General features: G+C 39.4%; 1 protein-coding gene across 1 annotated transcript in view; it reads left to right on the top strand.

Moving 5' to 3' along the window:
- srgap2 (SLIT-ROBO Rho GTPase activating protein 2) overlaps positions 1-12,413 on the top strand; it is a 120,935-nt gene that overhangs the window by 86,575 nt on the left and 21,947 nt on the right. The window contains 10 exon segments of the mRNA XM_067432156.1: positions 407-508; positions 1,324-1,521; positions 3,018-3,102; positions 7,184-7,211; positions 7,661-7,691; positions 8,606-8,666; positions 9,655-9,694; positions 9,696-9,730; positions 9,832-9,966; positions 10,095-10,200. Coding sequence (XP_067288257.1) covers positions 407-508; positions 1,324-1,521; positions 3,018-3,102; positions 7,184-7,211; positions 7,661-7,691; positions 8,606-8,666; positions 9,655-9,694; positions 9,696-9,730; positions 9,832-9,966; positions 10,095-10,200 — 821 coding nt within the window.

Here is a 12,413-nt window from a genome sequence, read left to right as displayed (position 1 = left end):
CATGACACTACAGCTCTCCTAAAAGTTCACGTTTTTAATTGGACCAGAGTTTTCCCTATTAAATCAATCAAGAGTGTTTCTGCTGTGTTGAGCTTTAAGATGCTGTTTTTGTTTGTAGTTGACCTTGTATCAGGGTCCTGGATGTTTGTATGTGTGTGTGAACAGACCAGCTGGTTTTACCCAGTGCACATGGGCTCTGTCGTGTGTTCAGCCCTCAGGGAGAGGGTGGACCACAGTGAGCAAGATGTTCCCCAGCTGTTAGGGGCAAAAAAGAGAGAGAGGCAGATAGAGGCTTGCTCGGGTCACTTCGTTCTTCGGGGGCACATGGGGACACTGCTGAAGATGGTTGCTTCAGTTCAGTTCATTCTGTTGTTCTCAATCATTTTCTTCTATCTTTCTCCATCAGGTGGGACATATGTGTGCCCAGCAGCCTGTGCAGGTAGAGCTAATCCAGAGATGCCAGCAGCTACAGTCCCGCCTGTCCACACTGAAGATAGAGAATGAAGAGGTGATGCACACATGGCCAAATAAATAGAAGATATTTGTATATATACTGTCACTAAAATATAGGCACTTAAACACATGCCTACATAACATAAATATAAATGTAAAAGGCCTATGCATTTGTACTCACTGATATTCATCTGCAATCATCTCTTCAAGAATTGTGTACACATTCATTCTTTGTTTATACATGCCTCATCTCTTGTGCTGTCATTTTAGTCATCAGTCACACAAGAGCCTTTACACTTCTAAACATCTTTACACTTCATTCCACTGATTTCTATACAGTTAAAATATTTACATTTATTGACAGACTTGCTTAAACAAAACCCATGACCTTGGGGCTACATTAATAAAAATTCAATAGATCCCCGCCCCTTGAGTATTTTGGCTAATTTGATCAAATGTTAAGCTGTCAATAGGAGTGTACCTCTGTTTAACATTCCATTAAACATTTATGTTGAAATCCATCAACTGAAAATGTGAAGGAAGTCTGCTGATTCTGTCTAGACCTCTACATAAGTCACTTTAATGTGTTGTAAATGGGCTGGGGAGATAGCATTATGTTGTTAATGGGTTTTGTTTATTTATTTATTTTAATTTGATGTATCTTTTATACAGACCTTTGTGATTATTTAAGATACCAAACACATAAGGTTTGTTTCTCTCACACTGGAACAAAAATCTTTATTTTGGAACAATTTACTTGATATTATAATATCAATAAAAATGATGCAGTGTACTGTTGTGTAGGAAATTAAATATCTTGATCAAGTGATTATAGCGGGAGAACTCACTTTTTCACTCTGTTTGTGACAGGTGAAGAAGACAATGGAAGCCACTCTACAGACCATCCAGGACATGGTGACCATTGAGGATTTTGATGTGACTGACTGTTTCCACCACAGTAACTCAATGGAGTCAGTCAAGTCCACTGTGTCTGAGTCTTTCATGAGCAAACCCAGCATAGCCAAGAGACGAGCCAACCAGCAGGAGACTGAACAGTTCTACTTCACGGTAAATAAGACAAAGTCAGGGAGAAACCAGTTTATTATGAGGTCACACGGTTGAAGAAATTGTATGGTGGATTGGACAGTGGGAAATCTGTAGCTGGGGCATGGAAGGACATAAAGAGAAATGGGAAAGGAAGGGTGATGAGAGGAGAGATAAGAGATTAAATGTTTGAGATAAAGCTTAATATCCTTTCTTCTCTGAAAGAGTCTTTTAAGAAGCCTTTGATTGAGATGACGGTAATTAGAGGAGACTGCTGCAGTTGACTGCTCTTCATTGATCTGTCCTTGTTTGCAGATCACTGAAACAATGTTGTGTTGAAATTCTCAACAAATAACATTACAAAGGAATTTGTTCTCCTGACAGATTTGACAAAATACCCAGGACGCTGTTCAGTCGCATAGCAATGCCCTGGGAGCCACCAAAAACAACTAGGGCGAGTTTATAGAGGAAAATGGGGTAACACGTTGTCAACACGAATGTCTTTTTTAAGACTTAAAGATTTTAAGATGAAAAATAATTACTAAATAAATTCTTGTTTTCTTTAATAGTGTTTTTTGTATGATAGTTTCAAACATCTAATAAATTTTTTTTATCAAACTGTGTATATAAATATATAACTGGCCAGAAATGGTTTGTTGCAGTTCTATAAAAAATTATATACAGGATATTAAAGTACAGCAATTGTTTTTCTGAAATAAACCGGCTTCGAAAAATTCTAAACAAAAGTCAAAACAAAAGGACAATAAGAATATGAATTTCCATGTACTCTGGTCTAATATGACAATCAATGAATATGATCAATATGATCAATGAAGGCACAAGATTAGCAAGCAGAGATTAGTTTTTTTTGTTTTTGTTTCACTTGATGTTATGCAGGCTGTTTGAGCACATCTCCTTCATCAGATCATAACCTGATGTTTTCCTCCCATATACATCTCTCCTCTTTTTTTTAACTCCCTATGTACATTCAGTATTTCTCTTTCTCTGCCAAAAGTATTATTGCATTGCTTCATGGCTTGGCTGTCCTTCCTGTCTCTGCATTACTGTTGCGCTGGTATGGCTGTGATTGATATATGATAGATGATATTGTAAGCATCTGCCTGCCCAGCTCCCTCATTCGCTCCGCTGTTCAGGTTTCTCTCCATCAGTCTCTGAACCCTCTATCTGTCTCTGCGCTGTCAGGTTTCCATCAGGTCAGGGTTCTCGCCCCCAAAGAGCCATAAGCTATTAGAGCACATAGATCCAGTGTCTCCCTGTGCTCCAGTGGATATGAAATTAATGTTTACGTCGACAAGATGTATAGTCTCAACACTACACAGCAAATTGAAAGGGGTGGAGGGAGGATCCTTTGCCAGAAATTCGAGAAAAGGAAGGATGATTGATTGTACTACTCACTTAATAGCTATCCAAATGAAATTTCTCAACAGTGTATGTTCATAAGTGTGGAGATGATATTGCAGTTGTGCTCAAGTTTAAATGTTTTATATTTACTGTTTCAGAAACTGAAGGAGTTTCTGGAGGGAAGGAACCTCATCACCAAACTACAGGCTAAACATGAACTGATCCAAAAGACTCTAGGTGAAAGTGAGTAATCTTTCTCAAGTGATGTGTGTGTGTTTGGGGACATCTCAATTGGAAAAACGAATGTCATAAAATATTGTGGGTGTAATATTGTGTTTATATGGCAGTTCATTATAGCGAAACAATATTAAGTAACTTAACAATAACCTAACAATATTAAGTAACTTAAACTAACTTTAGAAACAGCATCAGTTGCTTTTGTGGTGAAAATAGTTGTACTTCCATCCATTGTACTTCTCAAAGCAACACAGTGGTGTGTTGGAGCTAGTCAACAGATTAAACTTCCGCCGTATCTGGTCGGCAAAACTCCGAACACATCTTCCCTTTTTAAGAATGACTTCTGTGCCGTTCTTTGTTCTTTTCTCAGAGAAAAGCTTAACTCCAAGTCTTCCAGGGTCGCGGTCAAAGCTGATTCGAAAGACCGCCGTTCGCCAGTTTCTGTATTGACTAGAAGCACTCAAACACAACTCTGCCGTCGCCCACCGACTATATACACGATGTGATTGGCCCGACAAGAGTTGCCGTTTACAGCTCAGAAGAGTATTGAGAGTTGCTAGACAACACTCGCGGGCAGATTAGATTTGCTGCCGCTAGGGTGCGTCTAGATTTCTAGGCTAAAATCAAAGTGCTTTACATAGAAATGAATTAAAAGCTATAGCATATGCATGAGAAATAAGAATACCATGTATTAGAAATAAAAATAAAAACAAGGATAATTAAAACAGTTGTAAAGAGAATATAAAAAATAAAATGGTCAAATAAACTCAAATGAACATATAAAATAACTAATGTAATAAATGTATAATTGCCATTGGTTTTTCATTAGTCTGAAGCATCCTCATTTTGATTGCTAAGTAAATGTGTGTAAAATCATACATAAATTAGTAAATTGTTATTTCATTTTATATATATAAAAAAAGTTTATTTTATGGGTAGGACAGGGTAATCTACATGTGTGGGATGTTGCAGTGTCAGGCAGAGAGGGGACGGAGTTGACCATGTGTGTGTGTGTGTGTGTGTGTGTGTGTTAACTTGAGGATGGTACAGATGTCATCAGTCTCATAAGAGTCTGAAGCTTTAACTGCACAGTGCTGCCCTGTACTGCTGTCCTCTGGGCCATACAGTGCCTTGCGAAAGTATTCGGCCCCCTTGAACTTTGCGACCTTTTGCCACATTTCAGGCTTCAAACATAAAGATATAAAACTGTCATTTTTTGTGAAGAATCAACAACAAGTGGGACACAATCATGAAGTGGAATGAAACTTATTGGATATTTCAAACTTTTTTAACAAATCAAAAACTGAAAAATTGGGCGTGCAAAATTATTCAGCCTCCTTTACTTTCAGTGCAGCAAACTCTCTCCAGAAGTTCAGTGAGGACCTCTGAATGATCCAATGTTGACCTAAATGACTAATGATGATAAATAGAATCCACCTGTGTGTAATCAAGTCTCTGTATAAATGCACCTGCACTGTGATGGTCTCAGAGGTCTGTTTAAAGCGCAGAGAGCATCATGAAGAACAAGGAACACACCAGGCAGGTCCGAGATACTGTTGTGGAGAAGTTTAAAGCCGGATTTGGATACAAAAAGATTTCCCAAGCTTTAAACATCCCAAGGAGTACTGTGCAAGCGATAATATTGAAATGGAAGGAGTATCAGACCACTGCAAATCTACCAAGACATGGCCGTCCCTCTAAACTTTCAGCTCATACAAGGAGAAGACTGATCAGAGATGCAGCCAAGAGGCCCATGATCACTCTGGATGAACTGCAGAGATCTACAGCTGAGGTGGGAGACTCTGTCCATAGGACAACAATCAGTCGTATACTGCACAAATCTGGCCTTTATGGAAGAGTGGCAAGAAGAAAGACATTTCTTAAAGATATCTATAAAAAATTTAATTTAAAAATTGCCACAATCCACCTGGGAGACACACCAAACATGTGGAAGAAGGTGCTCTGGTCAGATGAAACCAAAATTGAACTTTTTGGCAACAAAGCAAAACGTTATGTTTGGCGTAAAAGCAACACAGCTCATCACCCTGAACACACCATACCCACTGTTTGGGCCTACTTTTCTTCAGCAGGGACAGGGAAGATGGTTAAAATTGACATTCTGGAAGAAAACCTGATGGAGTCTGCAAAAGACCTGAGACTGAGACGGAGATTTGTCTTCCAACAAGACAATGATCCAAAACATAAAGCAAAATCTACAATGGATGGAATGGTTCAAAAATAAACACATCCAGGTGTTAGAATGGCCAAGTCAAAGTCCAGACCTGAATCCAATCGAGAATCTGTGGAAAGAACTGAAAACTGCTGTTCACAAACGCTCTCCATCCAACCTCACTGAGCTCGAGCTGTTCTGCAAGGAGGAATGGACAAAAATTTCAGTCTCTTGATGTGCAAAACTGATAGGGACATACCCCAAGCGACTTGCAGCTGTAATCGCAGCAAAAGGTGGATTGGCCGAATAATTTCCATTAATTTTGCATGCCCAATATTTCATTTTTTGATTTGTTAAAAAAGTTTGAAAAATCCAATAAATTTCCTTCTACTTCATGATTGTGTCCCACTTGTTGTTGATTCTCCACAAAAAATTACAGTTTTATATCTTTATGTTTGAAGCCTGAAATTTGGCAAAAGGTCGCAAAGTTCAAGGGGGCCGAATACTTTCGCAAGGCACTGTAGCGTGATCTTATCCACTTGCTTATTGGCAGGCCTGGATGGAGGAGGTCAAAGGTCATGTGCCATGCTACAAGACAGAGAAAATTCATCTGTATAAAAGACAGCACAGCGGGGATTTCCTGGAGTGTTTTTCACTCTGATGTTCCTCCCACATTCATTCTTCCAGACTGAACAGAACTGTCAGCCGGTCTGTTAGGACAGCCAGTGAACAGGAAATGGAGCTGAGAGAATCAGACTGATGGCACAGATAATGAAGCGATAATTATGTGTGATGGAGAGAGTAATGGTGTTGATTACTCTGTTGAGGAATAACCAGTGCTCGCTGAGACTAATGCAGTCAGAAAGATGCTTTAATAATTTTGATCTGAAGTAATAATATTGTACATAATAACTTTCTCCCCAATTGGAACTTTCACAGTTCTAATGCCAGTGTTGATATTAACATTTTATCCAATGCTGATAATAGCAATACTGTTTAGGATAGTAGGTTTTTTAAAAATGTTTAAATGTTTTTTAATGTGTTATGCTCACCAAAGCTGCATTTATTTGATAAAAAATACAGTAAAATTATAATATAGTAAAATAATATTAATAATAATCGGATTTTGTGCTTAGCATTATAATTGACATTATGAAAAAATGCATATTATTTTTAAGATTCGCTAAAGATAACATTTAACAGTATTATAAAATTATAACTTTTTAATGAGTGTTAGATGCATATTTAAACTAACTGTAACATTTGCAGAAAAGAGCATGTATAATTAAATATACCATTTGAATCATTACTGATAATCGGCTCCAGTATCATAGCAATGAGTTCTGCATTGACAAACACCACCCACGTTTTCTTTAGAGCACCTGGATTTTTCTCCAGTGGGAGGTTTCAAGTAATGTAATTCTTTATTAAATTTGATGATCACATTTGAAACACCTTAGTTATCGCAGGCTGTCTTACTCATATTGTCCACTGAAATAAGAGATTTTACTGTTAAAGTGCCTCAGTAAATCTGGCATTCGTGTGAAATGGTACGGGTACAGTGTGTGCAGCCCCAGCTGTTACTGAGTGAACTGACAGAATGTTCTAGCCCAGATTGAGGGAAACAAAGTGGTTTAGATTATTAGCCTTTTGAAGTCTGTTGCACGTTTGTCATTTGCCGAGTCAAACTATATATGATGTGGAAAAAACCACGCTGTGATGTCGCTGAATGTGTTTGGAAGGGAATACATGGATATGGGGTCACGTCCCACAGGAAGATTCAAGAAGCGGGACGAGTGTTTTTATTCCCATAGGAAACCATGTCCAGCTGTGGCCTCTTCCTCACACATTTATCCTCCTTCTAACATTTTCCTCTCTCTTTCTCCTTTTTTCTTCTTCTCGTATCTCTACCTTTAGGCCAGAAGACCGACTACTGCCTTGCCAGGTGAGTGCTGTGGGAAACCCACACAAGAAATAATTTTGCACACATGCAGATGTTTCAAGGCCATTTATAGATGAATATCTTGTCTAGACATAATCATCTTTTATTTACATCTGCTGATTTATTTATTGAGGCCAGGGGTAGGTGATTTACTCTCCAGTTATAATGGAGTACGGAAATGGGAACGGACCTTAAACAAGAGTTCACACGAGACACAAAACAAACGCTTTTACGACAAATACTAATAAAGCCTGCCTGTGTGTGTGTGTTTAAATCCAGTGTATTAAAATAGGATCCTTCTCAGGAGTGTAATTTCAAGTGGTATAATGGCTACAGGCAGGCCCTGAATTGAATGTGGAGGAAAATTAGAGCAGTTTGAGGGAAAGTGATCCATTGCAATGACAGCTTCTCTTTCTCTCTCCATCTCTCTCTTGCTTTTTCATGTCCATCAGCGGACGGAGGAACTCCAGTGTGCGGAAACAGGTATTTATCGATGATTCATCATGTGATTGAATGTTATTGCATATACAAGACAAAACATTACAGTGGTGTTCAATACAAGGAAAACAGCAAATGGTATGCTGCTTTGAGAATCGATTTTTGAATTGAATCATGACGGATGAACGAAACACAGCCAAACATTCCTAACCCTACTTACTAAGACGTGCATCTATATAATTATGTATTTTCTTCCATGTGTGCAATCATCACGTGACAGTGGGATACATTTGTAAACCGGGCCAGTGTGATAAATTTAGCTTGCACATCCTACCACCTAAACCCTACAGGGGTTTACCACCTCACAGTATGGGTGAATGAACAAAAGGACCCACATCATTCCCTCATTCGACTACCTTAATGTCCATGCCGCCCTCTAGTGAAGGATAATGATATAAGAGCAATAGTATGTGGCTAGAAGTCAAATTATTTGAGAAACCTAAGATTTATTTGTAGAAAAAATAATACAAAAAATCCCCACAATGCTTTATATTCATGTAAGCATGAATAAGAGTATATGAGCGTGATCTCCAAGGAGTAGTTCAGGCCAAACGTGGCCCAAATTCCGCTTCGCTTAGCCGTTTCCTGTTCACCCAAATAAACAAAAGGAAGCTGTGGCGAGAAGCTGTCTCCTAGCAACCGTTGCCCATTCCCCCATGGTTTAAACTGTGCTGCTTTTTCATCCCTTCTAAATTCTGTTTGATGCTTGCCTCCTTGTGCAAATATTATTATTATTTGAGTCCTGTGCCGAGGAACAGAGACCCTTGTTCAGAAAGGTTTTCCTGTGCTGCAAAATGTCTAGAGAACACCCCCCACACCCCACACCCCCCGAACCATCTGAACAGACCTGCATATTTTCTTCTTCGTATTTTGCTTTCAATTTTTTTTTCTTCTCTTAGGAGTCCAGCCAAATCATTCCCCTGATGGTGGAGAGTTGTATTCGCTTCATCAGTCGACACGGTGAGCTCCCTCTCTCTCTCTCTCTCTCTCTCTCTCTCTCTCTCTCCTCTCTCTCTCTCTCTCTCTCTCTCTCTCTCTCTCTCTCTCTCTCTCTCTCTCTCTCTCTCTCTTCTCTCTCTCTCTCCTCTCTCTCTCCTCTCTCTCTTCCTCTCTCTCTTCTCTCCTCTCCTCTCTCTCTCTCTCTCTCTCTCTCTCTCTTTCCTCTTCTTGCCAAAAGCACTATTGATGTATCGCTCTCTGGACTTTACCTGATGAAATGAACAAAGTGTTCTGTTCTGCTTCATTTATTTTTCTATCATACAGTATATAACTATTCCAATCCTGCAGCACTATCCAGTGTTGGGGGGGGGGGGGGGGGTCATCCTTATTAATCCTAATTAAAACTAAACAAAATAATGCTATTTTTATAACATATTTCTATTTTTTATTCTGACACCATTTATTAGCAGGGTTCCCAATGTCATGGAAATAACAAGGGACTTTTAAAACTGATTTGCAGACCTGGAAAAGTAATTTTAATCAATAAATCCTTGGAAAAGTCTCTAGTAAATATATATTTGTATGCTCTTTTCAAAATATTCAACTGGTTAGAAATGTCTTGTGATTTTGTAAAATGGTATTTTAGTAAAATGGTACTGGAAAGTCTCATGGATACTCATTGGTCAAATGGTGTGGTAAACCCTGTATTTTTGTAATGTGTATATTTAACTTTAATTATGAGTTATGCAAATTAGTCAGATACTTCAGTAACCATGCTGATTGATTCCAGCAGTAATTCATCATATAAAAAATAACTTTTTAAGTGATTCATTAAAAAAGTGGCTCATAAGAGATTTCATTTTTTTGCCATTGTACTGTATGGTCAGCAGACCCAGCTTCAATGTTAAGATTATATCAGAATCTACTATGAAGAACAAACACTTCAGGTTGAGTAAACCACACAGGACTTCCTGTCTATTCTGTGTCCTTATCGTCTATGTCTGTACAGGTCTCCATCATGAGGGGATATTCAGGTGTCTGGCTCCCAGTGGAAGTCAATGACATTAAGAACGCCTTTGAAAGAGGTGAGTCTGTCTGGACTGTCACATGCTGAGCCTCGTTTTATCTATTTCAAATCAAACCTGTATTATTAATGGTCACTGTCTTCTCCATCATTGTGTCTAAGGTGAGGACCCTCTGGCTGGGGACCAGAATGATCACGATATGGACTCCATCGCTGGAGTGTTAAAGCTCTACTTCAGAGGCCTAGAGAACGCCCTCTTTCCGAAGGAAGTCTTCCATGACCTAATGTCCTGTGTCTGTGAGTGTCCACTTTATTTCCTACACCCACAGTACACATGGTTACCGCAGACCAGGCTTACCAGATTAGACAATGGAGAAGCTTTTGTCCTATATGAACTCATTTCTTGTTCATGTTGTTTTTTCCAGCCATGGAGAACCTCCAGGACAGAGCTGTCCACATCCGCAAAGTCCTGCTGTCACTACCCAGCAACATCCTGCTTATCATGAGATACCTGTTTGCTTTCCTCAACCAGTGAGTTTCACGATCATTTTCCCCCTAAAGTCATTCTGTTCTTTTGGTTGTTTGTGATTTCAACTTTTTAATTAAGACTAGAGCTATGACAATCATTTACTCCCACTCATGTCCTTCCAACCCCGTATGACTTTCTTACAGCCAGGAAAACAAAAGTAGATGTTATGTATGTATGTATGTGTATATATATATACACGCACACACACAACTCGTTATTCGACAAAATTTTCACCTGCAGCCCTTAAATCTGATCTCATTTGCAAATGCCAAGCCTAGAGCAGGTTTTTCCATATATCCTCATGTTGAAATCAACTGTTAATCCACATTTTAAAAAGTTTATTTCGGGGGAGCATGCCCCTTTTTCGAACCCCTGATGAGTTTGCGTTCCTGATTTTCAGTGAATAAAAGAATAAATGGAAAATTAGCGGTTTGGAACGACGTGAGGGTAAGTAAATGATGACAGAATTATTTGGGTGAGCATTTCCTTTAAACCAGTGCCATTTTCCAGCTATTTTTTCCAGCTAACTTTACCTCAACATTCAAATAGCTTATATACAATCTAAACTTACCATTTTACTAAACCTTTTAACAATAATTTAAATATTCTCTTCCCAAAAAGAGAAAATTGGCCCATATCCAGCCTAGGCTGAGGGCTACAGCACTCAAGCCTCTTGGAACCGTCCCTCCGTATCTCATTGTTCTACTCTTTTCCACCCTGCGGTCCTTTTGAAAGACCCTCCAGACCACAACACGATCTTAGCTTCTACTCCAGACCGCTGTTATGCACGCAGGCGTGTCTGGTTTTCCTAAAGCATCTGAACCCTTTCCAGCCCTCGTATCACAGCCAGAAGGGGGAAGCGAGTGTGTGTTGAGGTATGGTGTCGCCATAAAGCCCCTATTAGTGCTCCCATGCTGGATGTCTGTAGCCGTCAGTGAATGGCTTCACTGTTTGCGCTACGGCCGATAGATTTTTCCCCACTATAAAAGTGAATTGAGGTGCCAGAATAGGTCTCTCAAGAGATGCTGCTCTCTCTAACACGTTCTGGCCTGCGTTATAGTCCAATTATGTGCGTCGTCCAAAGGTATGCATGGTATACATTCACAAATACACGTCGATAGACTTCACTGGGATGGTATAGACTTTGCAGGACAAGGTAACAGATATAAAGAAAGAGGGATGGGTAATTGGAGACTCTTGTGCAGTCGTAACTGTCTGGACAGGACAGTGCTCATAAATTTGCCTTGGAGCCTCTCCATGTGGATGTTTATGTGACCCTTCTGCTTTTATCCCAACCCCCCTTGCCCTAAACAGACATACAAATAAGGATACTTTTTATCACTTTGTGGACACACAGTTTTTTAAATGAAGTGGGCATCCTATGAAGTAAGTAAGGGAACAATTAAAAAGGTGTTACAATTCAGAACTGTCTCACAGACACACATAAATGGGAGGAAGCTGGCTAAGGCTCATGATAAATGAGCTGTCGTAAGGAAGTGTAGATAGAGTCTCAGTCTGGAACTCAGTCTGTTTTTCACATTAGTCCAGCAGGAGCTGGTCTCTCTCATATACTAGGTCATATACTTTTTATACTAGGACTTCAGACTTCAAACTCTGAATCAATTAATATAATCTGGGATCTGCTTAACATGTTTCTGGATAGAATGACTATTTTGTTTATATTTTTTTATATTTGGTATACTTCAAAACCATTAAAGGGGTACTTCAGCGCTGGGAAGATGAATCTGTATTTAAACTGGGTCATCAATGCAGTAGAAATGTGAAATTCTTTTTGAATTTGGTGTCTTCTAGACTGAGAAAAGACAGAAAATCTATTTTTGTCCCATGGGGATGAAAGACTACAATTCCCAGAATGCTTCGCTGCCCTGTGCCATTCCCAACGCCACCAACTTGATTACAGTGACTCAGTTAGAGGAGACACTACAATTAAAAACTGAACGTGTCTGTTCAATATAATGAGTGAGTCACCGCGCGAGTGTCACAGCACTGAGCACTAACTGCAGGAGTGATGAGAGCTGAGGTAATCGCGACTACACTCGCGGCATACATTCACAACGCGAGTTCAGTCTGGCGCGTTTCAGTTCTTGCCTTTGCAAGCTTAACTTTCATAGAAATTAATTTGAGAAGTTAAAAGACTTACATTGCTCACCATAGCTCTGTTTAAATGAGTGCCTGTAGCTGCCAGCTGAGCTCT

Source organism: Pseudorasbora parva, chromosome 22 (genome assembly GCF_024679245.1).
Source record: "Pseudorasbora parva isolate DD20220531a chromosome 22, ASM2467924v1, whole genome shotgun sequence".
Classification (NCBI taxonomy): Eukaryota; Metazoa; Chordata; class Actinopteri; order Cypriniformes; family Gobionidae; genus Pseudorasbora; species Pseudorasbora parva.
This window is presented reverse-complemented; position numbering and strand designations above follow the sequence as displayed.